Source organism: Etheostoma spectabile, chromosome 8 (genome assembly GCF_008692095.1).
Source record: "Etheostoma spectabile isolate EspeVRDwgs_2016 chromosome 8, UIUC_Espe_1.0, whole genome shotgun sequence".
Taxonomy (NCBI): Eukaryota; Metazoa; Chordata; class Actinopteri; order Perciformes; family Percidae; genus Etheostoma; species Etheostoma spectabile.
In genome coordinates this window covers 7,718,951-7,734,469 of record NC_045740.1, presented here as the reverse complement: position 1 = coordinate 7,734,469, position 15,519 = coordinate 7,718,951, and the positions used below count along the sequence as shown (strand labels likewise).

The 15,519-nt window shown below is 43.7% G+C and overlaps 1 protein-coding gene across 1 annotated transcript; it reads right to left on the bottom strand.

Annotated features, from left to right (window-relative positions):
* Positions 1 to 370: 370 nt before the first annotated feature.
* Positions 371 to 15,314, bottom strand: klf13 (Kruppel like factor 13). The gene is made up of 2 exons (XM_032522824.1): positions 14,364 to 15,314; positions 371 to 3,344 (listed from the first exon to the last, which is right to left on the bottom strand). Exons 1-2 carry the CDS (start codon positions 14,797 to 14,799, stop codon positions 3,034 to 3,036), a joined length of 747 nt encoding a protein of 248 aa, XP_032378715.1. The 5' UTR covers positions 14,800 to 15,314; the 3' UTR covers positions 371 to 3,033.
* Positions 15,315 to 15,519: the final 205 nt, after the last annotated feature.

Genomic DNA, 15,519 nt, shown 5'->3' with positions numbered 1-15,519 from the left:
GGCCCCGTACGGTGGTGTTCCTGTTTCCAGTGTGGTCGGACACTGACCAGCAGTGAGCACAAAGCACCCAGGAACACCGGGGGGAGGCTGGCTGACATTTCTGCAGCAACTGATGTTACAACAAAATCCACAAACTGTCCCATATTATCTGCTTTGCGGATGTCGACCCTGAGGTAAATGTGCAGAATATGGATTAAAAAGTGATTCATGAAACCTGCTTGAGGGTGAGCTACTCAGAAATGGTTTTTTTGCAAGAGTTAAACTACAAACCAAGTCAAATTGACTATAACAAAAAAAAATGGATAGATACCATAAAAAGCTGAGCAACAGCTATTTGAAGAATTTGTTAGTGAAAATCAAGGTTGTTTTCTCTAGAAATGCTTAAAGTTAAACCCTCTCAATGCTTCTTTCACATAGAGCTGCTGATCAGTGGCATTCAAAGTGTCATCTTGCAGCCTGGAAACTATTTTAACATCTTACAGAGGGTTGTTTTCTTAAATGTGGTGTTTTGAGGAAACTACTGCATTCGATCTAAATAAGGGATGTTTTCTTTCTGGAGGATGTGACAGAGCTGATTCTTCACAACTTTAAAGAGAGATGGCTGCTGTGGAGAACGAGGGACAAGGCCGGTCATTCATGAACTTACACCTGCCGGACCGCCTCAAAAAACCCTCTACGCTTCCAAGGCGCAGTTGTTAACATGCATATAGTGTGAAGCACCGGACTGCAGGGCAAGAGTCCCTGGTAGAATGAAGCTAGCACATGCAATTCATGGTGACTACAGTCTGGAGGGGTTTGACAGGACCAAATACATGGATGAAAAGTATTTTCGGCCGTAGTGCTGAAGCATTCATAGAAAATGTAGGCATAACACAGACTGGCGGTGCTGCAGCAGTTTTGATAGTGGTGCCTGCTTCCATGGAAGGTTTACTGTGCCTTTTGCCTGACTTATTGAGGCATGTCTGTCTAGAAACACAAGTCAGCTTTCTCATAGGGCATCTGAGTTTCACAGGGAGGATGACGTGAGGCTAGTGAGCATTGCACTTTGCTGATATGTTCATTTTGGTTCAAATGTTTTTACAACAGTTTAAAAGCGCTGCCCCCCCACCCCCCATTGTTGCAAGAGAGAAGTTTGAAAGCAGCTGTTTGAGAGCTCTGGTTTATCAGTTTGGAGCAACATTTTCCTTGGCATTTTGTAATTTGACTCTCCAGCAGTTGAGGATTTCTCCCTGTGCTTAGGATGGAGTTGGGAACGTCCCACCCACACTGCTAGCGTTGTCTAGGTAGTACTGTTGTTTATACACTTCTCTTTCTACTGTTATTCTACAGGTTGGATCAACCTACTAATTACAGCCATGTTTCTGCTCATGGATTCTACAGTTGAAGGGAGTTGGGGAAGGAGGAGGAGACGTGGGTGTCTGCGACCGGGTGTCTCCTCCTCTGTGCTGCACAACTCATGATAAACCTTTCCTCTTTAATCAGGACCTGCCCTTCCTTGCCTGGCTATTGCAGATAGCTGCTTTGTTCGCTCTGTGCTCCACCATGTTGCAGCCAAGCCTGGTTCTGCCCAACACTCTGGCCTACATTTGACCCCCCCCCCCCAAAAAAAAAAGGTTAGGCCACCTTAAGCTATTTGGCAGAGTTGGAGCTTCACCACTCTCTGACAGGACCGGTAGAGCCAGATGGGCGAGGGAGGACTCCCCAGGAATGGCATGTTAGCACTCCTCCAGCGGCTGTGAATAGATTCTTGTGGGATGCAGCTGTTTTCCTCAAGGGAGGCCACAAAAGGCAAAGCCAGGAGGGAAGTGTGCAGGCTGTCTGGTTCTACCTGTGATACTGCCAACCACCCGCCTCAGGCCTCAATGAAGGGCAGCTTACAAGACTGAATAGAAAGCTTTCATTCACTCTCTTTGGTACTTTTTCCTATGTGCTTCAGAGAGGGATAAACTTTGTTTCAACTAAAGTCCCTTTGTGTCCATTTTGTGTGAAATACTGCCTGATGATACAGCACTTTGAAAAAAACAAAAAAACATGAACAGCTGCTTTGAAACTTAACTGTCTCTATTTAAAGGTTCTAAAGTTTCTTCAACTGAGTGTACTTTTAAAAACCCAATATAATCCTGATCCTCCCACGATGCAGATTTACACAGTATATACTGCACACAGCTGTTTGATGAAGTACATGTTTAACCCAGTGTAATGGCAACTAAATATTATCGTTGCAGTGGAGGAACTGATGTTTTTTGTTTACTGAGGTGGAGGTTTGGGGATCGTTTTGTCAACACACAGCAAGTACAATACATATGAACCCCCTCCCGAGAACACAAGCACATGAGTTCTGTGAACGATTGACCGTATGACCGCCGGGCTAGTTTCCTCAAAACGCGAAAACCAACAAAAAAACAAAGAGTGCAAATTGTGTTGAGTGTAAAGGCTGCTATATATGTACTGTGTGTTTCTCTTCACCGTGTTCATTCTTTCAAGCTAACAAGGCCATCCCTGAGCAGGGCGTAAAATTCAACCCCTGTTGAATTTCAGAATAAAGTGATGAGTATATTGTGCAGTCAATGTGAGTACTCTGAAGTACTGTGGTATTACAGAAATAGCAACTGTCTTCAATCCTGAGGTGTGTGTGTGTGTACCCCTTCTCCTCACCCTTTCAAAAAAACAAAACAAAGAAAGCCCCATATTTTATAAGACTTTTTAGGGTGTCTGTTTGTCTTCTTCTAAACCTTGTTTAGCTGACTGTGAACATACATTGGACAACTAGCCATGATCAGAAGCTAAAAAAATACAGACATATGGTACAGAATGTAAATATTGCCATCTGGGAAAGGCATTACCTTTTTTTAGGATCACACAAGTAATTATACTACAATAAGCAGTTATGTACAGTATGGTATACCACAGCAAGCGCAGGAATAGCAAAGGGGGGGAGGGGGGTGGGGGTTGCTGACAACCGTGCAACACAAGTGTTATGACAAAAACACAGGCCCCGCAGGTTAGAGGCAGAAAGTGCGACTGGGTTTCAGTTTAAGGCGAGTTGGCTGGGCTGAGGGCGGGGCTGAGGGTGGGGCTGGAGGCGTCCGAGCGGCTGTAGTCACTGAGGGAGCTGGGACGTGTGGAGCTGCTGCTGCCGTGGGGCCTCTTCAGCATGCCGGGCTGGAAATCTGAGTGGCGCCGGGCATGCTTCATGAGGTGATCGCTGCGCATGAAGCGCTTGTCACAAAGTGGGCACCCAAACTTCTTCTCCCCCGTGTGGGTGCGATAGTGGCGGGCCAGCTCATCGGAGCGAGCAAACTTCTTACTGCAGTCGGGCCAGGTACATGGGAAAGGTCGTTCTCCTGTAACACACAGAGGGAAGGAGAGACACCAGTGTTAAATCACACAAGAAGATAGCAACATGGCATTAAAAACAAGACTTTATTTAAGCTAATTTAGTTTTGATCAATTCCTTATCGCTATTCCACATGTTTTGGCACAATTTTCTCCATGTTTTGCATGTTTTAGCACAGTGTTGACCTTTCACACCAAAAATAATACACCACCCTTTTGTTACATTTCAAGTAGCCAGAAATTTCCACTTATTTCAGTCTCATATGAAAATCTACTTGCAAAGATGTGAAACCTGAGGTAAAGTGGCTACTGTGAGAGGCTCAGTGAACCATCCATCCAGGCTTTAACATGCAATGGTAAATTGTAACTTTCAGAGAAATAAAAATAGACCTGAGTACAATATAATGAGTTACTTATCTCAAACTGTTAGTCTGTGCAAGTTGACTTTAACACTGTACTGAGATGAATGGCAGCTAGTGGTTGAAGAAAGTTTGGAATTTCCACATTAAATATGTGTGATTTGTAGTAAATGGGCCCCATGCAAAATCGGCCATTGTGTGCTTTAGGTTGTAGGACTGTTTACAATGGAAATCACTTATAGACTATAAGCATTTTCCAAGTACTAATAGTGTCAATGAGTTCAACATGAAACAAATAAAACTCAGTGATGCACCCTGGTGCTCACCAATGATCCAAATGGCTCACCACAGTGAGAGTAGTGACTCATTTAAAGGTGTCAGGTTAACAAGTTAAGAACACTGCTGTGCACAGACATTTTTTTCAGGCCTGCTGAACAAGACTGTGTTGTTTCCTGTACATAGTAGGCTCTGAGACATTGAGGAATAATGATCAAAAGGTTATTGCTAGGTCTGATAGGTCAGTAAAAGGAAGATATCAAAACCACCTAAGAGATCTTCAAAATATAAATGGGAGACAAAAAAGGCTGTAGTCAGACGTGGGACTTCACTTAAAAATTGGCGCTGTGCTATAGGAGCAGACACAGTTTCATTATTTAAGCTACAGATTCTAATCACACTCACAATGGTTACCCAGCCCATTTTCCAACATACAACTATCTGTGACTCGGCACATGGGAAATTACACCCTTCCCTCCTCCATCATGCAATAAAATTGGTCTTTGAAACAAATCTGCCCAAAGCCAGATGGTACTTTATATCTTGTGGTTTCCTTCCATTCTAATGTGGAAACAGTATGCGTGGCACCTAAATGCAGCGTTGTGTATCCACTACCAATATGTCTAAGACTGTATTCCATTTAGTTTTATTTCAGTGAGTTACTATCTGACCATGCAGTAGGAAAAGGGCGGCACATCTTTTAATGTTGTGGTTCTTTCCTGAGAATAATCATCATGTACATGCCTACACCGGGGATTTCAGGTATGAAAAGGAATGGACAGTGAGATGCATGAATGTTTATAGATGGCACGACAAATAAGTACATAAGAACAGGCCTGCCAAATACTTTCTTTGTTCTGTGGTTTCCCTCTGGAACATAATGGAAACAGTGCTGTTGATCATCAAACACTCATATGCTACCTGATGCCAGTGAGTCTCAAAAAACAAGAACTCGGTGCACTATTAGTCTCTTTCCCTCCCCCCAACTTTACTGCATGGTTACAAAACATGCTGACAGACAGAGCAAGTCTAGACAGCCTGCTCTGTTTTCATGCCTCTGACGCCTCACCTCAGCTCCAGACTGAACTCAGTCAGCCCTTCCCACTACAGTTCCTGCAGGCTCAGTGTATGTAAACTCTGTAACTGACATTTAGGCATTTGCATATACACAAACTGCACACAGCATTGTCTCCTTTTCCCCGAAACATCTATAATGTTCTTACTCTGCTGCAAGAGTTAACACACAAAGAAACAATCTGCCCTGGATGAGTTATAATTCATTAAAACTAGGAGGCTTTGGTTGTTTGTCTCTCATTGACGAGACTCATAATAGTCTGATATCATACCTTATTAGCAGGGGAAGCAGCCTGTGCTGCCACCTGGCATGGCAAAATGAGTTATTGGCTAGAGCTAGAGGTTAGAGCTAAGCTCTGTTGGCTGCTTAAGGCTCAATAACCAGTGTAACAGATCCAGCTGCATTAATATTTAACCAGACATCAGAGAGCTAGGCTGAGATATCCAGTCTAACTGCGGTGATACAGTAATGCAGTCACCGTGGAAGCATCAGGTAGCTAACAGCATCTCAACAAGATGCATCAAATTATGTAGAGCGCCGTGAGTTCTTAGAAAATGCAGAATTAAAAGGATACGCTGCTCGTTCTCACCTCCAGCTAAACTGCCTTTGGCATTTGGGTCAATGACATGAATATGCATCGAAAGCCCTGCTGCTTTAATGTCAGCATTGAAAGGTTCACTTACATGAAGGGAAAAACATGCAAAACCACAATTAATTGTGCATCTTTCATAACATGAGAATTGAGATTTCCATGAGGGCAGTAAACAATTTTCTGGCAACAATGAGGAGGTTCAGGGAACAAACGCTTTGATCTTGAATGGAAATGATGATAGGGGCTATTACCCTCTATAGAAATAGGGTGTCACTAGCCAAGATATCTCAGTAGACTACAGATATTATTCAGCATCTCGGGTGAAAGAAGAAAGCTGCAAGTTACTCCCCTTATTCTGCTCTAACTCCCATCTAGTTCTAGTGTCGTCACAGCAGGGCACAGTGGCGATCGTGACGTGAGGCCCCACCGGTTGGTGATTCCATCTCTGGCAGCATCCACCTCCAGGGTGTGGTTTGCGTTTCTTAGAATGTGTCAGATGTAGAGGGACGAAGCAGGGGGATTGAGGGAAGCTTTTCCCTAATGAACACAGTGACCCGGTTACCCGTAAAGTGAATTACATCATGCACGCAAACTGTATCTCTACTAAGCACTAGTGTCCCCCCTCCAAGGCGATGCGATTATGTCACAGGTACTCTTGTTACATAACTGTTCTCTTTGGGTCAGTAATAAACAGTATTCATCTCTGCTCCTCTCTCACCATCCTTCTCTCATTCAAGTCTAAGAATCTTTGGCTCCTCCATTTCTGCAGAAATGGGTATGAGAAATAGAATCTGAGTTCATCTCCTTGGTGGGAGGGATGCTGTCTGCAAAGGCGAGATCAAATATCTTTTTGACGTGAGCAGCGGCATAGGAACTCAACTCAGTCACCTGCTCCAACAACAGCTACCAGCATTTCAAACTAGAGTAGATAACATTCCTGGTGTGTCCTCAGGCATGGGCCAAACTCACACAGTGTGCAGCTGAAACCTTCATGTGAGCCTGAACCATAAGAGAGCTAGAGTAAATATCTCTGCAGGTTGAGGAGGGGAGAAAAAACAGTTCCTGTGGATACATCAGAGATCACCTTGAAGTTGACTTTGCTCTGCCTACACAGTGAGAACCATAACAGGAAATATCTTTTACAGAGCTCAAAACAAAGGGGCACAATAAACCTGCATGGACTTTTACATGCTTTACAAAGTAAAAGACTTGTTGATCACAGCTCATTAGAGTTGGAGCTACCTCACCTCAGTGCTGGCCTGGTGGCACAGTCAGCTTGGCAACATGAAATGAGAGGGACACCACTAACTCCAGTGGTAGGGCTCAGTACAATCCTGTAATTTGGTTGCAGACTATGACCTGTAACCAACCAGGAGCCGGCAGACAACCATCCAGTCCATGGGATTTGGGGTAATACTAAAATGACTGCTGAGTCCCTCATCAGCATTAACCACTGGAGCAGACAGGGTTAACCCAAGCGTACCCACCCTCTCCCTCTACACTCACCATCACGTGCCAAAATGATCTGAACACTAACATGTGTGTGCAGAAAATGGATTTACAATACGGCTTTTGCAGCGCCTCTTTTTGCTGTTCACACAGCAGTATATGCAAGCTTCGCTTGTGCAAAAATAACAACAAAGGCTTACAAAGTTCTGCAGCTTGTAAAAAGGAAAAAAAGACACTGCTTGATTTGAAATGTATCTGAGATCAGAACTGTTTACGTGGCTGCTCATCTATAAAAAATTTACTCAGTGGGAGAGGAGTCAAATTACAAAGAAATCACTCAGTCAAAATACATTTTCTCAGATCCATTCAGAGTTTGTTAGAAACAAGAGTAAGTTGTATATGCAGGAACAATAAAGGAGCTTTGGGTGGGTCCGTTGCTCATAATAATGTCCGGCTCAAGCTTGTCATGAGAAAGCTCTGAAAACAGGGAGGATTTGATCTATTATCATCTTTTGTCTATATTGAGAGGAACCTTGGTTGCCGTTGAATAGCATGCCTCCCCTTGTGGGCCTATAGCTGTCAAGTTGTGAACAATAGCAGCAGCTCCACTCACAGCAGGAGAGGCACTCCTGTAATGCATATCAATCAGACCGGCTGTGCGTACTAACCGTAACTCACTCCCCTTGGTCTGCACTGCACAAGGCTTTTGACATTCACCCGGCTACATGCAGAGGGATCGAGTGTGACCGTCTGATTCCTGCACACACTTAGCAATACATTACTTCATCCCTTTAACTCTTTAAGAGAAAGGTAGGGGTAGCTTGCCTGCATTGACCAGCTCATCACATTTGCCTCAATTAGTTAGAGTGGCACTCTCTTTTAGCCTTGTGTGCTAAAACAACCTGTTTTGATGTGTTTCTGTATCTTTCAAATCCTGGTTAACTAAGGACATGCAAACAGCTGCAGCCATTAATGGTTGTTTACAGTCTGCAAAAGCAGGTGGGAGCAGGGATGCCCCATCATCCATGACTCTCACTCACGCAGTACAATGCCAGCTCATTCAACTGATGGAGTCCTGACACTACAGCTCAAATATGAAAGACATCCTTACTAACCAGAACCAAACAAAGAACCATAGCCCTGCTAGATCATGAGAGACCTCACCACACTGTGATAGAAGGAGGTACAGGCTGGAGATAGTGCCAGCTGTCCAATGTTATACCTCATTCTCCGGGAGAAAAATGTTTTCATGTCTCGCAGAGAAAATGATTATGCCCTCCTTCCCCCAAGACTCCACAAAATACTTCTCATCTCGTGCAGAGGGCCACACCCCTGTGTGTCGTGGTCTGCCACAGGCTGATTTATCACGCAGACACACCTTACGTACCGTAGGGAACATAAACAGCCCAGCCAGAGACAAAACACCACCCTCTGACATTAGCTCCACGGTTATTCCTTTCTTATTTAAGCTGAGATGAACACAACACAGTGGACACAGTCAGAGTCTAACTCTTAGATGGGGTGCTGTGAGTGCTGGGCTAACAGGGGTCTTCACTGCTGCAGAGGTCAAACATGCAGTCCTTCAACTGTTAATCAGATTAGCTGCAGATGCAGCTGAATAAATGACCTACATCCATGGCGGGCATTGACAGTGAATATCCTGGTATCTAACCCCACCCCCATCGTGCCTACTGCACTGTATATTCTCAGTCTTTGTACTGCAGATCCCTCCCTTGCATGCGAGGTGTGGTTGGCGCTTTTTGAAAAGAAGATGTTAAAAAATGCACAGCGTTCCACAGGTCTGTATCCCTCTCTTCCTGCCGCTGGTAATCAACACCACTCCACAAGCCATGGCCGGGGCTCGGCCTTGCAACACAACACGCTTCAGCACCTATTTTCCTTTGCAGGCTGAAGAAGTGTGGGAGGGGCTGGTGGGGGGGAATAGAGCAGCTTTTATGGAACTACTCCTGAGCTGAGAAGAATACATGAGCCCTATGAGCCACTGAAAGCAACACAGCCAGGGAACTGCCAGACAGGGGCCTTTCAGTGTTAGGAGTAGCCACCATGCATGCTTGGCTGCTTAATCACAGTTAAATCACATTTACATTCCAACATTAGTGAGAAACTATCCCACTATGAGCTTTACATGGCCATATAGGATAGGACATGCACCAGCACACACCACAGAGATGTCTTTCATGGAGCAGGAACACTGCACCAAAGGATTAGAACAGGCAAGATGGTGGCTCCACTTTGGTTTTATTTACAACCCAAGGATCAAGTAGATTTAACTAATACCTTGTTTCCATTGGACACATACTGTACTGCTACATGTTGCCTTCACAGCCAACCGGATGTCATTCAAAGGGAAAACGTCTATCTTACAGCAGAAGAAAACGCATCAGTAAATTGATTTATAACAACATAAAAAGTGAGAGCTCTGGGAGGATGTACTTACGTTCAGTGGGGCTTTGAGCTAATTGCTAATCTCAGCATGCTAACATGCTCACAATGACAATGTTAACATGGCGGTGTTTACCCACCTTGCCATCATAGTTTTGCGTATTAGCATGCTAACAGCAGAATCAGTTTTAATGGCCAAGTAAGTGTAAACACATAAAGGGAATTTGACACTGGCTTATTCTTTTTCATTTTTTTAACATTTGTTTATTACCATTGAATACAAAGTGAAGATAATGTTGATGGAAATGTCATAAACCAAAGTACTGGCTAAATTAAATTCTTGAACGGATGACACGCTTGAGAAATGTCAGAGGATCCCCAAAGTTATTACAATTCATTCAGAAACAAACATGTACCAGATTTCTGTACCAATTGCTATGACAATCCATCAATTAGTTGTTGAGACATTTCACTCAAACCAGCAAATATCAACCTCATAGTGGCGTGAAATGAATGAAAAGTCAGTTAGGATTCCTAATCAAAAATTCAAACATCCTTCTCCCATCCCAGTTTTGTGTGATTTATTAGGTGGTTCACCTGGATAAGTAAAACCTGATCTGCTAGTGGCACTAGAAGAAAAGTGAGTGGCTCACCAAAGTCAGTGAGATTCTGACCGACACCGCGTTCGCAGGGCTAAAACATTGTGTCACCAGAATGGGGACAAATGGAAACTGTGAGCATCTCCTAACAGAGGAGTCATCATTTTATTACACATCAGAAAAAATATGGCTCAACTGGGTGGGATGGTGGAAATCCTGCCGTGTGGCAGGTAGACAAACTGACCTCTTGTGCCCCAGCAGAATTTACACCCATAGCTCTGCCAAGGTCATGCTCAAGCAAGAGCAGGAAAACCCCATCTCCACCCTGCTACCTCATCACTGCCACCAACCACACAGGAACACTGTGCACTGTGTGTATTAGTGCAGCCAAATATAAAACCACTGGCAGAGATGCAGGATATGTATATAATCAGAGACACCTGCTTTTTTCCATGTGGAATTTGGGATAATTTCATGTTAAAAAAGTGTCATTACCCACAGCTATTAGGCTGAAAATAAAAGGCATGAATGCATGAATAGCTGGGTCTACATGGCAGTGAAACTGTGCTGCCAGGTGGTACCACTTATTTTTTAGGACAGACAGAAGAGGGATTTACAGCCATCTCACAGTATTAGAGGTACCCCCAGCAGAACACAAAAGATTTCCAGACAAAACATCAAACCAACTGTAAAATATGTCAATAGGCTCTTTGTCTTTGTGAAATATTGACCCTGTTCGTCCCGGTGATTCAAATAGTTTTCAAATAGGTCCCGGGCACTGACAAGATGGCCTTTTGTGAGGCCCAACTGTGGGGGGCACGGAAGGCCCAGGCTGTTCTTTCTGAAGAAGACGTGACTTGTAATGAGCTTGTTGGGGGCCATCTCTCCTTTTAGAGATTGCAGTCTGCATGACAAGACCAATGCAGAGTAATGAGGCTTCACAGAGAACACCATGTACTTCATGACCACAAGGCTCCTCTTGGGAAAGTGGGTCTTCATCGTTAGAGTGGGTTATGCTTCTTAAAACAGTTGACAAAGAATAAATGAAAATAAACCAGCTGGTGCTGGGAAAAGTCCTTAGAAAGAATCAAAAGCTGTTTAATTTATATGACCTGGACCATTTAAAACTAACTTGACCTGCATTGCATGACTGGATTTTCCATATAGCAAGATATGTGTCAAAGAGAGAAGCTCCACCTCCCACACCAGGAGGTTAGACAAAAGCTGTCTGGTAACCTTAGACCCCTAAACTGTGAAGGATTCTTTGCCATCAAACTAAATGCAGTATAATGAGCAATTTAAATTCAGCGTGGTCCCTCGTGTCTGCCACATCCTTGTGTCCTTCTTACACTGTGTCAGAGAAGACAACGAGGAGAACCTATCTTAAATGAAACCACTTGTCTCCACTAAGGGGACCCTAAACCAGGAACATTTTAATACATTTAAAGAGAAAGTTTCCAGTTACACATGATTATCCACAGGCCTGTTTGTTTGTTTTTAAGGAAAATTGTCATTACAGCCAGGTCTGTGAGTTATCCTGCATTCATTATTCACCTCCATTAGGCTGGAGTAGCAGGACAAATTTCATCAGAGGATCCTAGACAAATGAAGCTTAAACTGTCTTCATGGTTAACACATGAGAACATACAAACATACATGAGAACATACACTTCATGGAACTGACCCTTAGTTCGGAAAAGATTAAATACAATATAGTGATTCTGAATTTAACAAAATGATTCTCCTTAATAACTGTCACCATCAGCATTGTAACGCCAACCCTAAAAATAATCATCACCATTTTATTTTAAGCAATAGGAGATATGGCTTAAAATAAAAATGATGATGCCTCTCATGAGACATTACTAGTGGGTGAAGATCATTTTGAGCTAGTAACGGGATTGATTTTCTAATGTGTAGTATAGACATTGCATAAGAAATACAATGTAACTCTGGTTCCAACTCCTTTTACACTGACAAATCACACACACACACAGATCACAAAGTCTGGGATAATGAGGCTCCTGCCGTTATAAAAGTCAAGTGAGGACGCCTAGTCCGTGGCTCTTTGTTTAGAGTCTATAACAGTGATTCCCCCCTCAATTAGATAGCGGTGTTTGGCTGGGACCGACTGGGCTGGAATCCATTCTCTCATGACTCTGCTAGTAGGGGCTGAAGGGAAGCACACTGCGTGAGTCTGGCTCTTTGAAAGCACTGCAAGGTTGGCTGAGGCAGCCTGGCTGAACTCAGATGACCCACATTCTGGGACTATCCAATCAAATAAGCAGAAAGAGACATTATTATCAGAATTTATGGGACACAAACCAATCGTGAAGCCAGACGCCGGAGCATATCCAAACAGAGAGGCAGGCAAAAGGAAACGCTAAATAGGCAAAGAGACAAGGGCAGGGCTTATACAGAGCAATAAAACTGCACTAGAAACACATGGTTGGGACTGAAGGGAAGCACAGTGAGTGCTGGAGGCTGGCTCTCTGCTGCAAGTTTGCCTAAAACAAGGCAGTGGAACTGTGATGACTCACGTTGGGTTACTATCCAATCACATTAGCAGAAACTGTCCTCATTCTCAGAAATCATAGTACACAAACCAATCACAAAGCCAGGTGCAGGAGTGTACTACAAAAGAAAGGAAAAGCTTAATAGGCAAAGAGACAAGGGCAGGGATGATAGACAGTAATAAAACAGCACTAAAACGCACAGTGTAGGAGACACAGGCATTTTATTCCCTTTTGGAAGCCATTCAAGTAATGATGCTGGAATTTTATGGAACCCTATTTTATATATACATAAGTCAAATCAGTCTCATTCCTCTTCTTGACAAACACTGAGTATACACCACTGCACCAAGCTGCAGCCTATAAGTAAAAGGCAATGTTTATGTAATGCTCAAAAATGGAATAAAATACAATAATATCAATTCAGGATTATCCACCATCACCATAAAGCAGGCCTATCGTGTCCTTAAGGTGTACTTACAGTTGCATAGTTATGCTTTGTTTTTCTTTAATCACTATGGCATTGATACAAAATTATTCTAAGTAATATAATGGTAATAAGGACACAAAGCTATTACAAACCCAGACAGGAGATTATGTCCTAATACCGAATGGATGTAAGGATGGGTCATAGATTATTTAATTTATGAGGAGTGAAAAAGGGGGGCTCAATTTCAAGAGGTATTCTACATGTTTTGAATTCTATGTTTTTCTTGCACATATCTCTGTGGAATTCAACATGACTCAAATATGGGTCAAGTTCACACCATGCGTTTATTGTGTGTGCGTGATGTAAAGAATGGAGGATATGGGTGGGAAGAGGGAGTGTGAGCTGCAGTAGTCTACAGAGCAGAGGGAAGGAGAGGCTCCTCAGTCGAGGCTCAGCTAGCTGAGTCTGTTGCTGGCCAGATCAGCTGGCAGTCTGTCTAGCGGGGGTGTGGCACATCACAACAAAGAGCTTTGGGCAGAAAGGCGACTACACAGCTCTTATCAACCCCCTCAATTTGAGTCGATCTACATCTTTGCCCCCCCCCTCAATGGCCTACCCTGTGGAATGCAAAGAGCAAATATGGAGGTATAGTCCTTCAGGAAAGTCAAACGTAGAATTCTGCTGATCTGGAGCGCATTCGATAGCCATTTATTCTGCAGGGTAAATGTACACTCACTGGATTGATCTTGTAAACTTTTTGCATGCCACTGTGAGTGCATAGGCCTACTTGGCTTGATGACCACGATGTGCGCATTAGGCCTACATGTTGTTTTACTTTCTCATGTCACCAAAGTAAACTTTAATTAATGCGCGCAGACAACAACTGGAAACCTGATCTGTGACATTTTGTTCTGCATTTGCACTGCAGTTTCGGTTTGTACATCCTGTCCAAGGCGGGGGGTGGGGGTAACAAGAGGAAAGCAGTGACAAAGCTCGGAGACTTGAGTGGGAGTGGCACTATTTATGACTCCCTCCCTTCCCCGAAATTAAAAGGAAATCTCGCAAGTTTATACAACTTAGGGAACAATGCAATTAAACTATGCGCAAAGTCTTTTTCTGTAACCTGTGTGTGCCGATTATTCCCCTTTAGGGTGGATCCGTGAATGTTTTTGACGCGAGGAAACACAGTGACCCTCCTCTGTACAAATATCGGTTTGAATTTAAGAGAAACCCCACTTCTTATCAGTATTCTCAGTTTTAATCATCCGTTCTCATATAGGCAAGGGAACTCATTTTCACAGCAACACACATTTGCATCCAATGAAACTGACCTGTATGTGTCCTTAGATGGGCTTTGAGGTGGGATGATTTGCCATAAACTTTTTCACAACCTGAATAGTGGCATTTGTGCTTTTTCTGAGGCGATTCAGGCTCAGTTCGACCTCGCGATCTTTTGCCTCTTTGTTTGAGCGTAGGATCGGAGATGGTGGTAGGTGTGGCAGAGTTTCCATCATCTATGTGGTTCGGCATGCTCTCATCCTTTATTTTTGCCTGCTCGGCAACATTGTTGGGAGTCTGCTGGTTAAAATCCGCCAAAATCCGCGCCACCACAAAAATAGAGGAGTTATCTTTCACCAAAGGTTCTTTCATTTCCTCTCCGTTCTTGGAGGAGGACGGGGTTTCTGGTTTAATCTCCCTATTCCCTTGAGCGTGAACAATTGCACGACTGGACATTGAAACAAGGCACTCTGCAGCAAAGTGATCCATTTTGTCTTCGAAACAGCCCCCTCTGCTTCTTAATGACAATCAAAAAATTAAAAATGATGGCGTGAGAAAAACTTGTTCCGTGGTTCCCTTTGTGTGGTCGTGAGGAGGAGGTCGTTCTCATCAGAGAACTGACTTTATGATCTTACCCGGCTTTCCAATATCATCACCATCCTGTGAGAGAAACGCCTGGGACGAAAATGCAGACAAGCCCCTCAGTGAGAAAAAAAAAAGAAACCCAAAGTCTTTGTTTAGTGCAACGACGCTGGTGACAGGACCTCGACAAACTTGGATGTGTTAACTCCCATCGCGGCTTCAACCACTCTCCAGCATAGTGAGTGTGTCTCCTGAGCGTCTGTGCTGCTGGTTGTATCCATGCTGGGGGCGTGTCGACCGGCAGCGCTCAGCAGCACCGTCAGAGTAGCCGTTCATTCATTGGGTGCTGCTTGTCCCCAAATGCACCGAACAACACGAGTTACTTGGAAGTTTCACCACAGGTTGCCTCCATGCATTCAGATGATGTATCTCACAGGCGACACAGGTATGCACCGTAGAGATCTTTAGAAAGAAAGAAAACATGCAACATGTCGGTGGGGGGGGGGGGGGGTGTTGTCATTCTGCAGCATATCCTGTCAAGCCTGAATACACTGAGATCTTTTGTAATATTTTTTTTCAAAAATGTATTGGATACTATTGGTTAGGGTTGTAACTAACGATTCATTT